This window comes from Choloepus didactylus, chromosome 13 (assembly GCF_015220235.1).
Source record: "Choloepus didactylus isolate mChoDid1 chromosome 13, mChoDid1.pri, whole genome shotgun sequence".
In the NCBI taxonomy this organism is placed as follows: Eukaryota; Metazoa; Chordata; class Mammalia; order Pilosa; family Megalonychidae; genus Choloepus; species Choloepus didactylus.
This window is the reverse complement of record NC_051319.1, coordinates 67,989,529-68,004,894: the sequence shown is the minus strand read 5'-3', so window position 1 is coordinate 68,004,894 and position 15,366 is coordinate 67,989,529. Positions and strand designations below refer to the sequence as shown.

The window sequence follows — 15,366 nt, the reverse complement described above, 5'->3', positions numbered from 1 at the left end:
CAGTTACTGGGCAATATGTATGTTTACTATTGTAGTAAATTTCCAGTTTTTAACCAAAGGGGTCATAACCTTTTACATTCCTTCCAACAATGTATGAGAATTCGCTTGCCCCATATTCTCGCCAACATTTGGTTTTTCCAGTCTTTTAAATTTTAGCCATTCTGGTGGGTAAATAGTATCTCATGGTTTTAATTTGTATTTTCCTGATGACTGATTTACATTACCCTGTATTTCTGTGATGTATTCCCCACATTTATTTATATTTGTTTTGTGTATCTTGTATTTGTTTAGGTTTTGCCTTTTTAAAAATTGGGGTGTTTGTCCTTTTTGATTTGTAGGAGATTTTTAATGTATTCTGGATGCCAACCCTTTTTCAGATAATGTATTTGTGAATAAATTTTCCTAGTCAGTGGCTTGCTATTCATTTTCTTAAGTGCCTTTTGAAGATTTAATTTTGATGAAATCTAACTTACGGAATTTTTATGGTTTTTGCTTTCTATGTCTTGCCTAGGAAAACTTTGCCTACCCCCAAATCCAATATTCTCTCCTTCTATTCTAGAAGATTTATAGTTTTAGTTTTGGTGTTTATACACAGTGCCTTACAAGTGGATGTATCTCAAATGGATGGTGTATGTGGTGTGATGAAGGGATCATAGTTCATTTATTTTCCATATCAATGTCCAGTTATCCCAGCACCTATTGGATAGCTTTGGTGCCTCTGTCAAAAAAAATCATTTGGGTGCCTAAGAGTCTCCCCCTGAGTACCTCTTTGTTGCTCAGATGTGGCCCTCTCTCTCTCTAACTGAGCCATCTCAACAGGTGAACTCGCTGCCCTCCCCCCTACGTGGGACCCGACTCCCAGGGGTGTAAATCTCCCTGGCAACGCAGAGTATGACTCCCAGGGATGAATGTGGACCCGGCATCGTGGGACTGAGAGTATCTTCTTGACCAAAAGGGGGATGCAAAATGAGACGAAATAGTTTCAGTGGCTGAGAGATTCCAAACGGAGTCGAGAGGTCACTCTGGTGGACATTCTTATGCACTATATAGATAACACCTCTTAGGCTTTAATGTATTGGAATAGCTAGAAGTAAATACCTGAAACTACCAAACTCCAACCCAGCAGTCTGGACTCCTGAAGACAATTATATAATAATGTAGATTACAAGGGGTGACAGTGTGATTGTGAAGACCTTGTGGATCACACCCCCTTTAGCTAGTGTATGGATGAGTGGAGGAATGGGGATTAAAAACTAAAGGACAAATGGGATGGGATGGGGGGATGATTTGGGGGTTCTTTTTTCACTTTTATTTTTTATTCTTGTTCTGGTTCTTTCTGATGTAAGGAAAATGTTCAGAGATAGATTGTGGTGATGAACGCATAACTATGTTATCATACTGTGAACAGTGGATTGTATATCATGGATGATTGTATGATGTGTGAATGTATTTCAATAAAACTGAATTTAATAAAAAAAAATTTACTTGGAAAAAAAAAATCATTTGACCCTATAATTATGAAACTATTTCGGGGGCCTCTGTTGTGTTCCATTGAACTATTCGTCTATCATTAGGGCAATACCACACTGTAATTAAAGTGTAGCTTTATTCTAAGCATTTAATTCAGGTATTGTATGTCCTCCAACTTTGTTTTTCTTTTTCAAGATTGTTTTGGATCATCTAGGTCCTTTGCATTTACATATATATTTTAGATTCAGTATCTCTATTTTTACAAAAAGTCTGGTGAGATTATGTTTGGGATTTTATTGAATACCAGATTTTATTGAATCTACAGATCAATTTGTGGAGAACTGAGTTCTTAACAATATTGAATCTCCAATCCATGATCATGGCATATCTCCATTTATTTGATTTTATTTCATTTCTCTCAGCAATGGTTTAAAGTTTTTAGTGTAGTTGAACATCTTTTGTTCAATTTATTCCTAAGTATTTTGTTTTATAAATTGAGTTTATTGAAGTATAACTTACAAAATTTACAAACTTTAAATGTACAATTTGCTTAGTTTTAACAAATGAATAGAGTCATGTAACCAACACTACAATTATGATATAGAACATTTCTATTACCCCTTTGCCTCACAACCCACTGGTTCCTGACAACCACTAAATTTGCTTTATTTCACTATAGTTTTGCCCTTTCTAGAATGTCCTATAAATGGAATTACTCAGTATGTTGTTTTCTGTGTCTGGCTTCTTTTACTTAGCATAATGCTTTTGAGATTTATCCATGTTGTATACATCACTAGTTCAGTCTTTTTTATTGCTATATACTATTTCATTGTATGAAAATAACATGATTTGCTTATTCATTTTTTAGTTGATGGACAATTTGGTTGTTTCTGGTTTTTGGTGATTATGAATAAATATGTTATGAACATTTAAGTATAAGTCTATGTGGATAGATGTTTCATTCCTCATGAGTAAATACCTAGGTGTGACATTACTTGGTTGGGTGGTAAATGCATGTGTAACTTAAGGAGGCAATGCCAAAAAATATGTTCTATAGTGGTTGTACCATTTTGTGTTTAGTCAGTGTGCCAGTTTAGATGTATTATGTCCCCCAAAATGCCATGTTCTTTAATGCAATCTTGTGGGGGCAGACGTGGTGTTGATTAGTTTGGAATCTTCGGATTGGGTTGTTTCCATGGAGATGTGACCCACCCAACTGTGGGTAATACCTTTGATTGGATTGTTTCCATGGAGGTGTGGCCCTGCCCATTCGGTGTGGGTCTTGATTTAATCACTGATGTCCTATAAAAGACTCACAAATGGAAGGACCTTGCTGCAGTTGAGAGAGAAATTTTGCAGATGGCCATTGATAACAGACTTTTGCTAGCCCAGAGTTTGCCTGGAAGAAACTAAGAGAATATCCCCAGATGCCTAGAGAGGAAAGTCCTGGGAGAAAGCTGTTTTGAATGCAGAACCCTGGAGCAGAAGCCAGCCACGTGCCTGTGCCTTCGCAGTTAACAGAGGGTTTCCAGACACCATTGTTGTTCTTCAGTGAAGGTAGCCTATTGTTGATGCCCTTGTTTGGACACTTTTATGGCCTTAGGACTATAATTTTGTAACCAAATAAACCCCCTGTATAAAAGCCAATCCATTTCTGGTATTTTGACTAATGGCAGCATTAGCAAAACAGAATAATCAGCAATGAAAGAGAATTCTAGTTGCTCCATATCCTTACCAGCACTTGATATTGTCAGTCTTTTAAATAAGAGCCATTATAATGAACATGTAGTAGTATCTAACTGTGGTTTTAATTTGCATCTCCCTAATGACTAATGGTCTTGAGCATCTTTTCATGGGCTTATTTACCATTTGTATATCTTCTTTGATGAAGAGTCTGTTTATATTTTTGCCCATTTAAAAAAAAAATCAGGTTGTTTTCTTACTGTTGAGTTGTAAGCATTCCCTATATAGTTATATATGCTAGATACAAGACCTTTATCAGATCTACTATCTATCTATATTTTCTAAGTCTCTGGGTTGTCTTTTCATATTTTTAACAGTGCCTTTTGAAGAACAAAAGTTTTTTAATGTAAAGGAGTCCAATTTACCATTATTTTTCCTTTTATGATTCATGCTTTTTGAGTCCTACCTAAGAACTCTTTGACTAACCCAGAGTTTCTCACCTGGGGGCTACTTGCTCCCCAGATGACATTTGGTAATGTCTGGAGATATTTTTGATTGTTATGACTTGGGGGTGCTACTGGAGTCTAGTGGGTAGAGCTCAGGGATGTGGCTAAACATCCTTCTGTCCACAGAACAGCCCCCTACAACAAAGATTTTCTCCTATGTTTTTCTCTAGAAGTTTTGGAATTTTAGCTCTTCCTTTTAGGTCTATGGTCCATTTTGAGCTAATTATTGTAACTGGTTTGAAGTAAGGGCCAAAGCTCTCTTTTTTTGCATATATATTTCCAATTAATACTGCACCAATTGTTGAAAATGTAACAGAGAAGTTAGGATTTAACAAATGATTATGACTACTGAATCATTATATAAATATTTCTTTTTACTTTCTAGTATATTATAATAGCCAGAAGGAAATACCTAAAATGGCTGGACTCTAATCCAGTTGCCTTGATCTGTGATAATGATCTTATAACTATAAAGCTTTTATCCTGTGCCTTTGTGATTGTAAAAACCTTGTGAATGACCCTCATTTGTACCCCTTTACCTGGGTTTTCAACTTCAGAGTCTTATGATCACTAAAGACAGCCCCTACTGTTTATTAATGAATGGCCTTGAGTCGGACCAGAACTAACCCATCCCAATTTCAAAGCTATCTTGATAAACAAAGCTGGGTCCTACCACATAGGGAGTTGCTCTACTGTGAGAAAATGGAGTGACTAGAGGATATAAATGGTTGGTCCTCTCTGAAGGCAGTTTTCCCTCTTAAATAATAAGCCAGCATTCTGGATGCAGTATCCTTTTTTGCAAGCATGATTAATATGATTTGCCCAGAGCAATAGTGTCACTCCCCCATGTACCCACAAATCAGGTTCTGAGTTTGCAAGAATGGAAAGGGAACCCTGGGTGTGGTGATTTCACCAATTTAATGCTACCTTGGGGCAAACAGGCTCTTTGGGTTACATCCTTCTCTTTCCTGGCAAGTTATCTTTGAAGAAAAATGAAGATACCTAGAATTCATTGAGGATATCCTAAGCACAAGCATAAGTCATTTATTTGTACCTATGCACAGACTACAGAGTCCCTGCTTTATCATCATCCTATGAAGTCTTTGACAGGCCATTGGACAAGAAGAACTGGCCATAAGCAAACTCTGCCATTCTTAATTCAGGACTGGTTCAAAGTGTCCTGAGTTCAGTCAGTACATTTACATTTCTATAGGGCTTTGCAGTTTTCAAATTGCTCTCATATATATGATTGATTTAATTCTATCTCTGCCCCATCAAAATTCATTATTCATGATAGTGGATGGGGAAGTAGTAAAAATGTTCCTCCTGTTTTCCTGAATGCCTGTTGGGTGGGACTAGGTGAAGTTTGTAAAAAGGAGGTGGAAGAAAGATGCAATTCCTCTTTCAATGTGGCAATATTAGTGCCTGGCTTTCCAGAACTGGTTTAGACTGATGGCCATGAACCTCTCTCTTCTTGACTTAGCAAAGAGGAAAAGGAAGATAACAGTCCTTGAGGGCATTATATGCAGTTCCTAAAATTTAGTTCACCTGTAAATGTCTTTATTTTGTTGAATCAAATGTAGGATGGTAGGAAGGATATGGTGTAGGGATAAGTGTACAGGGAATCTTGCTGGCTTATAGGAAGTGAGGACAAACCAATAAAAATGCCTGAGAATTAATATTAAAGAAATTATTGCCTCATTTATAGGGGTAGATGGAAGACAGTAGCTGAGTTGTTGATAGAGACAACCCATGCTGGACATGGTATCTGTGCTTGCTACTCTTGAGGACACATGTTCATGGGCTCATTTGTTCATTCATTCATGTAACTAGAGGTGAGCCTGAAAGCAATGCAATATGGGTCAGAAATTGTTCTTGCCCCAAATGGCTTGGAGTCTAATAGGAAAAAAAGTCACATTTACAAAATATTACATTCAATATTTCCAGCACTTAGTACAGTTCCTGAGAGGTGGTGCTCAATACATGCCAAGTGTTTGTTGAAATCAGTTGTGCTATAAATAGGTGAAGATAAAGCTCCACCCAGAACACAGAGATGGAAGGAAAAGTTTCACAAATGGAGGGAACAGCAAGGGCAAAGACACAGCAGGAGGAAAGCACAGGCTCTGTATAGAAACCTAAATGATTTAGTTTGCTTGTCTGCAATATAGAGGGCCATGAAAAAGTAGATTGGAGATAACTTAGATTCCTATTAATCAATTTAATTTATTTGTGAGTGTGTGAATACACTTAATTCATGGCCCAATAATGCAAACTGAGATGTTGGTATTTCCCACATATAGGGTAGGCTCAGTTACTGTGGTAATGGGCTGGGAGATGGTAAGGGTGAGCGGAAAGGATATTTCAGGAAGATACAAGAAATGGAAAATTTAGGAAATTGATCAAAACTGTCTCTACAAAAGAATATACCTAGGCAGGATATTTAGAAGGAAGTACAATTATTTAATATTTTCATTAATTGAAAAACTCGAATTTGTAACTTACCAAAGCAGTGACAACAAACAACCCTACCTCCACCAAACCAACCAACCAACCCACTCGAATACCTTGGCTTCTCCATAGACCCGCAGCGTCACCATCACCTGGGAACCAGTTAGAAAGGCAGAATCTCTGTCTCCAGCTCAGACTGAATCAGAATCTGCATCTAACAATATCGCCAGGTGATTCCGTGCTCCTTATAGTTTGAGAAGAAGCCCTGCTCTAACATCCAGTATTTTTTTAAAGCCAATGTTTTGCTGAAAAGAATTCCTAGCAGTTGCCGCGATTCCCGGCGTCTTTCACCAGATGGCAGTAGCCCTCTCGCTTCCACCCTCTGGTGTCCCTGTTGTTGGAGGCCGGGTTACTGCACCCAGCTGCTCCGCCAGACCAGGTCTAGGCGCGGCGGCGGCTAGGGGCGTGCTCGTGAGGGAGGGGCCGGCTTCCCGCGCCAATGACCTCTGCGTGGCGGGGGGCGGGGCTTTATTCCGGCCGCTCCTCTGGCCGCAGGCGCGCCGCGCGTCGGGTGCTCAGTATGTGGCGTTTTCCGTGTTCGGTATATCTGCGAGTTACCAAGAGAAGCAAGGTCTCAGAACTTTGGAACAGGCCTGTCGCCTTCATGTCGACGCTGCTGATCAGTCAACCCCAGTATGCTTGGCTGAAGGAGCTGGGGCTCCGCGAGGAAAACGAGGGCGTGTATAATGGAAGCTGGGGAGGCCGGGGAGAGGTACGCGGGGGTCCCGGAAAGTCTGCGTCCCTGGGTCCGCTCCAGGAGGCCCGGAGCCCAAGGATCTCTTCCCTGGAGCCGTAGGTGGTTGTATTGGATGGGAGTTTTTAAGCTCCATGGTAGAAGTTTTCTCATGTAGGGTACCTTAAAAAGGCCAACTCTTAGATTTTAGGTCCTTGTATGCTATAGGAGAATCGGTGTCTTTATGGAGCTGGTAGGGGGCTAAACTTCCCACGCTTAAAACTTTAGGGCCGAGTCCTGGAATCTGTACTCTTGAGTTTTATTGTTGTTCTTCAGATGAGAAATGCGCTACAGATAACATTCAACAGTGTAGTTTTATGTTGTCTGCTTTCCTGAAATCCTTTGCGGTTTGCAGGCTCGGACTTGCTGAGCTCCTGTTGGCTGTGAGCTTCTTTCAGGGCAGTGTTCATCAGCATTTCTGTTTGTGCAGCGCCTAAGTACCGTGCTTGGCACATGGTTATTGCCCAATAAAATATTTTATAGTTTAAGATGGAAAAGTAGGGTTATCTCCCTAATTTTGTAAGAGCTGCATACAAAAGAAAGTTTTTAAAGAAAGTATTACAGAACATTCAACAAATTTGTCGAATTTTTTTGTAATGGATCCTCTTTGTTAGAGGAAACAACTTCCTTGTGGTTTTCTGTGGTGGTAGGAGACAAAGGTGATTTTCAGTTTTTACAAACCCTGCTGTAATGAGTAGTTTCATTGTTTTTCCCTTGACATCTTATCATTAGGTTCTTAGATAAAATACCCTCTTCTGAAGGCCTTCTTAGCTAAGCCTTGAATTCCCCTTATGGTTATCAGTCTAACTGACCTGAGACCTCTCCAGTTTGTGTGGACATAGGCCTTCCCCACAGTTTCCCATCCTTGGCTACTTCATCTTCTGACTAGAATGGGTAGAGTAAGGGGAAGAAAGGATAAGTATACTCCTCAAATTGGCTTGTTGTTAGTGGAAATAAGAAGGAAATACCTGGTTACAAAAAGACTTCTGTTTATATACTTGGTATTTAGGTGACAAGGGTGGACTTTGCAAAAAAGATATTCAGAATGTTTAGGTCGAAAAAGAAAGACAGTAGACTTTTGTAGAGTGGTTTAATTGTTGCAGAAGTTAACCTGAAGTTTCCAAGTTTGTATATTTATCTGTCTCCTCCCCACCATGTCTGCTTGTCTTCCCCTTCTTTGGTCTGTTCTCCCAATTTGGAGGTGATTCTTTTATGTGATAGTCATCCTTGAAAAAAAAATTATAAACTTTATTTTTAGAGCAGTTTACCTTTACAGAAAAATTGAAAATTAAATACAAAGAGTTCCTGTATACCTGCCCACACATATAGTTTCCTCATTATTAACATGTTGGCCTTACAAGGGTGCATTTGTTATAATTGATGAACGAGTGTTGATAAATTAACATTAGCTAAAGTCCATAGTTTATATTATGGTTCACTCTTTGTGTTGTGCAGTTTTATGGGTTTTGACAAATGCGTAATGTTATGTATCCACCATTACAGTATCATACAGAAAAGTTTCACTGCCTTAAAAATGCCCTTGCTCCACTGTTCACCCCTCCTCTTCAATCTTGGTGAACCTAAGGCAGCCACTGATATTTTTACGGTTTCTGTAGTTTTTGCCTTTTCCAGAATGTCATATAGTTGGAATCATACAGTGTTTTAGCCTTTCTGGACTGGCTTCCTTCACCAAGCAGTGAAGGTTCCTCCAGGTCTTTTTTGGCTTGATATTTCTTTTTATTACTGAATAATCTTCCATTGTATGAATGTACCAGATTGTTCTTCCATTCACCTATCGAAGGGCATATTGGTTGCTTCCAGTTTTTGGCAACTGTGATAAAGCTGCCATAAACATTCATGTGCAGATTTTTATGTGGATATAAGTTTTCAAATCCTTGGGGTAAATACCCAGGAGTGTGATTGCTGCATTAAGGCAAGCCTATGCTTAGCTTTGTAAGAAACTGCCAAACTGTCTTCCAAAGGTTGTTTTCCTTTTTGTTTTAAGGTTATTACAACCTATTGTCCTGCTAACAATGAACCAATAGCAAGAGTCCGACAGGTAAGTGTAAATTTTTTTTTTAAATTCCAAACTACCCTAAGGGAGTCGGGGAGGTTTCTTCGGAAGCAGAAGCCAGTCTTATTTCAGAGGGACCAAGAGTGATACAAAATTACAAACACAAAGGAAATAATGTTTCCTCTTCATCTGACTTTCAATAAAGCCTAAAAGAGCGGTCCACTCTGGGTGGATGGGGAATGTTTGAGCCTTGGAGAAGATGACCTGTAGAAAGGACTGCTCCATTTAAGGCAGTGCTTCTCAAGCTTCGATGTGCAAATGAATCACAGTGTACACTCAGTTGTTCACAGAACCATCATATAGTTGTGCATTTATCACCACAATCAGTTTTCGAACATTCTCATTACTCCAAAAAATAAGAAAATAAAAATAAAAGTAAAAACACCTAAAACATTCCATCTCCCTCATCCCATTCTTTTTCATTTAATTTTTGTCCCAATTTTTTCTACTCATCTGTCCATACACTGGATAAAGGGAGTGTGAACCACCAGGTTTTCACAATCAAACGGTTACACTGTGTAAGCTATATAGTTATACAATCATCTTCAAGAATCAAGGCTCCTGGATTGCAGTTTGACAGTTTAAGGTATTTCCTCCTAGCTATTCCAATACACTAAAAATTACAAAGGGATATTTGTATGGCACATAAGAATAACCTCCAGAATAACCTCTCGACTCCATGTGAAATTTGTCAGCCATTGAAACTTTATTTTGTTTAATTTTGCTTTCCCCTTTTGGGCAAGAAGACTCTCAATCTCAAAATGCTGGGTCCAGGCTCACCCCCAGGACTCATGTCCCGTGTTGCCATGTGGACACCCAAAGGCCATCCTTTTTCTTTTCCCCCCAAATATCTGAATATCCAACATTTTTCTTTCATTTTCTCTTTCTCTTCCCTTTATACTTAATTTAGGCTAGTGTGGCAGACTATGAAGAAACTGTAAAGAAAGCAAGAGAAGCATGGAAAATATGGGCGGATGTAAGTATGCTCTTTATTGTCTAATGCTGGAGAAGATGTCATGGTGTGATTACCTACTGTAATGAGATAAGTATCTGATAAACAGTTTAAAGTCTGACTCCTTGCTGAAAAGTGAGCTCCTAGAGGGCTGTGATGCTTTGCTCTTCTCTGCTGTACTCTTAGATTGGTGCCTTTTTGGTATTCAGTGCTCAGTAAATAAGTAATTTAAAAAGGGTTAAAACTCTGGACTAATGTAGTTAAACTCAGGCTGTGAACACTATTTTCCTCTGAAGTTACTTGAACTTATAATTGAGTAAATAGAAAGGGAACTACTATTCATGCTAAAAATACTTATTTGCTCTTTTTCCTCCCTCCCTCCTGCCAGATGTTTGTGGGGTCCAAAGAGCAGCAGCAACATCTCTTTTGCAGAGCGTGGGGCTCATGTTCCTTGGCTCTGTCTCAGTTGTGAGACTTGTTCTGCCTTCCTGGTCTCTGTCTTAAATGAGCAAACGTAAGAATTGTGATGGGCCACACAGACCTGTCAATAGATGAGGACAGAGGCTACCCTGTGGGGCTTCCCATAGGCTCTCAAGGCCCAGGTCAGAGACAACTGAGGAGGGAGGGGAGAGGAGTAAAGGAGATGAGGGATAGCCTCAATTTCTCCTGTCGCCCATATGCCTTTTGGACTATTCCCAGAGGTTTTAGGTGTGGGACTATAGGAATACCCTCATGGTTAATTGAATAATAGGACCCTGTCACTGGCAAAAAATCTTCTCCTCAGTGTTCTTAGTCTCACTGGTAAAAGGGGGAAATTTAGAGTGCCTGCCTTCTGGGGTTATCCCCAGGGTTAAATGAGTTAACCATTTGAAGTGCTTACTGTTGGGTCTGGCACATGGAAAGCCTCCACACATGGAGTTATAAAACCATGCACTGATGCTGGTTCTGGAACTGCTGAGCCACCATGTTTTCTCTGAGTCATTGTTTCAAAGAGGTGTGGGGGGTGGGGGTCTGGGAGACTGGGGAGACTCCCTAGGAGATCTCTGGTTGGATGCAGCTTTGATACCAGCCAGGAGGCCACCTCTGTGTACAGCGTGGGGAACACCTTTCCTCTATTTTATGTAACCCACTCTGTATGTAAGTTGGGCTCAGGGTTCCATTATATGTAATCAATATCCTTGACCAGAAAAATACCTCTTCCAAAGGTAATCAGTGTGCTAAGTAAGGTTCATACTACCTGAGTAGAAAAATGTTATTCAAAGTAGTGTTTTTATTTTGTTTCATAAATAATAACTTTTATTGTTTCCTTATCATAAAAGTAACACATATTCCTTGCTAAAAAATTGGAAGTTTTAGTTAATAAAATAATTAAATTTAATTCCCTTATAGTTGTTGGAGTTATGTTCTGGTGCATTTTCTGCCAGAATTTCTTTAATCATTGTTTTCCTATAAATGTAGTGTTTTTGAATGCTAGTGAAACTTAACATTGTCTTTTGACCAGAAACATCTATTGTGTGTGTGTTCTAGTTTGCTAATGCTGCAGAATGCAAAACACCAGAGATGGATTGGCTTTTATAAAAAGGGGGTTTATTTGGCTACACAGTTACAGCCTTAAGGCCATAAAGTGTCCAAGGTAACACATAAGTAATCGGGTACCTTCACTGGAGGATGGTCAATGGTGTCTGGAAAACTTCTGTTAGCTGGGAAGCCATGTGGCTGGCGTCTGCTCCGAAGTTCTGGTTTCAAAATGGCTTTCTCCTAGTACGTTCCTCTCCAGCAAGCTTGCTCCTCTTCAAAATGTCACTCACAGCTGCACTCTGTTTCCTCTCCTTGAGCCAGCTCATTTATATGGCTCCACTGATCAAGGCCCACCCCGAAAGGGTGGGGCCACGCCTCCATGGAAATATCCCATCAGTTATCCTCTACAGTTGGGTGGGGTGCATCTCCATGCAAACAACCTAATCCAAATGTTCCAACTTAATCCCCACTATTATGTCTGTCCCACAAGATTGCATCAAAGAATATGGCTTTTTGGGGGGACATAATACATTCAAACCGGCACAGTGTGTATTTACCCGGGGTCAATATAATTATGGCTGAAAAAACAGTCTGTGTGCATTTGGGATCTTTTTTCCCTGATGGGCTTTTAATATCTGTGTCTGTTTTGCCCTAGGGGATGAGAGTTGGCATTATGGTGTCTTTCTTTATATTGTGCTGTCCTCTTTTGCATTGTTGCTATTTTTTCATTTAGGATCTCATTTGGCAGTCCATTCTTATCCAGTAATGCCATACTCAGCACCTAACATCCCTTCTCATACTTCTTATACTGTTTAATTTCCATAAGATCATCTATTTTTTTTATTTAGTCTTGCAATGTCTTCTTTATGATCTTCTAGGGTCTTCTTGATATCCTTTGTATCCCGTACTATGGTCTCATTGTTTATCTTTAGTTCTTTGATTAGTTGCTCTAGGGACTGTGTCTCTTCTGATCTTTTGATTTGGGTGTTTGGGCTTGTGTTATCTGTATCGTCTGTTTTTTTCATATGCTTTAGAATTTTCTGTTGTTTTTGGCCTCTTGGCATTTGCTTAACTTGATAGGGTTCTTTTAGGATTTGTAGACCAGTTGAAGTCCTTATCTCTAATTTATCAGATCTACAGCTTCGTGGTGTACACTTTCTCTAACTAACCAGCAGGTGGCGTCCACGAGCCACCTGTTCTCCACAAGCCAGTTCTCCCCTGCTTTGCCTTTGTGGTGAGTGGGGGAGTGAGTCTTGTGGGGTCCAATTGGTGTACCAAGCTTGCGTGTGTAGTTGGTGTTGCCCGCCCTGTATATGGGGCATGTGTCTGGGCAGTCAGGGAGGGGGAGGGGCTCTAACAATCAAATCTTCCTGGTGTTCCTGGAGTTTTAAAGCTGCTGCAATAGTCTAATCCTTCAGTTCAGTCCTGCCACAGTTTGTCTCTGCCACTGACCCACAAGTCCTTGGTATTGGCGTATGGCCCCTGAGACTTGCGAGTGGGTCCCTCTTCCAGGCCGTGCACCCCCTGGTCCTCTGTTGAGGGATGACTGTGCTATGTCACAGGTGAGTGACATCCCCCCAGGGTGGTTCTGGGCTGCTGGGCTGTGTAGGGAGGCTCCCAGTCTGCTGAAATGAGGCTGAATGGGGCTTTGTTAATTCACACAGCTCCACCTTCCCAACTCTGGGACAACCAGCTGAGGGTGCAGGGAAGGCTAATGTCCACGCCCAGTTTTGTGGTGTGTGCGTGTTATTGGAAGCACTTCCGTCACACTGGGTTGTCTGGGGCAGCTCTGGGTTATGGGGCTGGCGACGGGCAGGAGTGTTTCCTGTCTACCAGGATGATGGCTGTGAGCGGACACCCCCCTTTTCTTGGGAAGTTGTGGTGTTTAGTGAATTTTCTCAGCCACTGGATTATTGCCTTTTGTCTCAGAGCTCTCTTGGTTCTGCTCTTGTCTTGACCTGCCCAAATTGCAAGTCTTTGAGGCTTTCTGTATTGGGCTTCTTAGAGTAATTGTTTTAGAAATAGAAAAAAAAAGGCCCTCCTAGCAGATCTAATGGGTTATTGAAATGCTAAGAGACAAAGCAATTAAGGCCATTAAGGAAAGCTCCAGGGGGCAGAGAGATCAGTTTTTCTTCGGGATTTGCATATGAGCCTCAGGGCCTGAGCTCTGCCCTTTCCCTTTCTATGTTCATCAGAACTCCAAAAAGCCTCTGGTTTTATTTTTGAGTTTTTCTTGCTGTTTTTTGCTATGCCTGTCTCCTCTCTGCTGGGCTGGCTGCTCTCAGATTCTCTGGTGTCTGGTCTCAGTCTGTCTATGGTTGGAGTTTGGATCAGTAGAATGAGTTTCCGATAAGGGCTGCCACTGCAGTTCTCCCTTCTCCTTCCCAGCACTGACGGCCCCTCCTCCCACAGGACTGAGCCTGGGAGGGAGGGGCACGGGTCCCCTGGCCGCAAAAACTTGCAGATTTCACTGATCTCAGCAGTTCCACGTTTTCATGAGTGTTGTATGAAGTATGCCCAAAGTCAAATTGCTCTGCGGTGTCCAGTCCATGCAGTTCCTGGCTTTCTACCTACTTTCCTGGAGGAGTAACTAAAACATCACTTCTTGTACTGTTTAGACCTCCCAGTATCCTTGAGGTGCAAAGTGGAAACCAGTTGCTTTCCTGGGTAATGGTGGAGCCAGTTGGGGATCCTTCTTAGAGAATTTTAGTTAAGTAATTGAGTTCAAAGTTCAGGGAATAGGCAGAGCCGTTGCTAACTGTGCTTCGGGGGCCCTTGCCAATAGGGCAGTTGACTTGGAGGCAGCTGGTGCCTCAAACAAGCAGACCAAAGCTTGATTCTCTCCTGATCTATGTGCTTTCCCTCTTGGAATCTTCTCTTATATGTGGGGACAAACCACTGTTTCATTTAGTTCATTTGAGTTAAGCCTAGAATTTTTCTGTGGGAATATTTCTCTTAAGGGAAAAGGAAACAAAGTATAAACGTATAGAAAGGTAGTTTATAAAAACTGATTTCTTCTTCTTGATTAAAACTGACAACAGAGAACCTGGTCGGGAATACTGACCCTGCTGCTTCTCTTCACAAACCAGTTTTAGCCCAGAATGCCACCTGTTTCTGTCCCTCTGCGTCCCCTCTGCGTCCTCATTTTTCTTCTTTATCTTGGATAGGAAGAGCTGGAGTCTGTTTTAACTCTGAGGGTTGGGAACTGTTAATGGGCCACTTTGAATGGAATGAAGATATCATGGATAGCTGGTAGCTTTTAATTTGGGTGCCTCTGTATTTTTCCCCAAAAGCCCAGCTAATACTTCCCTCAATGCTCTTATTTCCTTTCACATGACTCTTTGATGTTCATTCTAAATGTGCCTTCACTAGTGAAGTGTGCAGGGGTAAAGGCTCTTGTTGCCCGTTTCGGGAGGGTCTGGGGCTGTTGATGGCCTGTATGCTAGGACCAATCAAGCTCACATTTAAAAATGTCTGGCTTCCTTGTTTCCTACTCCTCCATCATTTTCCTCTCTCCAAATCTAAACCTGGGTTTCTCAACCCTTGCTGCTCCTAAGAATCACCCAGGAAGCTTAAAAAATTCATGAGTCAGATCTTGAGTTACCTGAGATCGAGTCTGGTAGGTCATCAGTGGTTTGTTTAAAAGTTCCGTGGTTAGAGTTTCTCATTGCAGTCAAGTTCGGGAATTAGTGATCCTCTAGCCAGTGACCAAATCTTGAACATGTTAAATTACATTTATCTCTAGTGCCCTATTTGTAGTCAGACAGCCATCATCTCTCACCCAGCCTAATGGTCTTCCTGTCCATCTTGCTCTCTCCAGTCCATTTTCTACACAGCAGCTAGAGTGATGTTTTAAAATGCATTCTGATACCCGCACCCCCCCATCCCACCCCCAGTTTAAAGCCTTCTAGTGATTTCTCCA

The 15,366-nt window shown here is 40.9% G+C and overlaps 1 protein-coding gene across 1 annotated transcript in view; it reads left to right on the top strand.

The window, feature by feature from the left end:
* Window positions 1–6,633: 6,633 nt before the first annotated feature.
* Window positions 6,634–15,366, top strand: part of ALDH7A1 (aldehyde dehydrogenase 7 family member A1) — a 50,327-nt gene continuing 41,594 nt past the window's right edge. Inside the window, exons 1-3 of the mRNA XM_037801706.1 lie at window positions 6,634–6,879; window positions 8,906–8,959; window positions 9,885–9,950. Coding sequence (XP_037657634.1) covers window positions 6,688–6,879; window positions 8,906–8,959; window positions 9,885–9,950 — 312 coding nt within the window. The 5' untranslated portion in view covers window positions 6,634–6,687. The remainder of the gene's footprint in view (window positions 6,880–8,905; window positions 8,960–9,884; window positions 9,951–15,366) is intronic.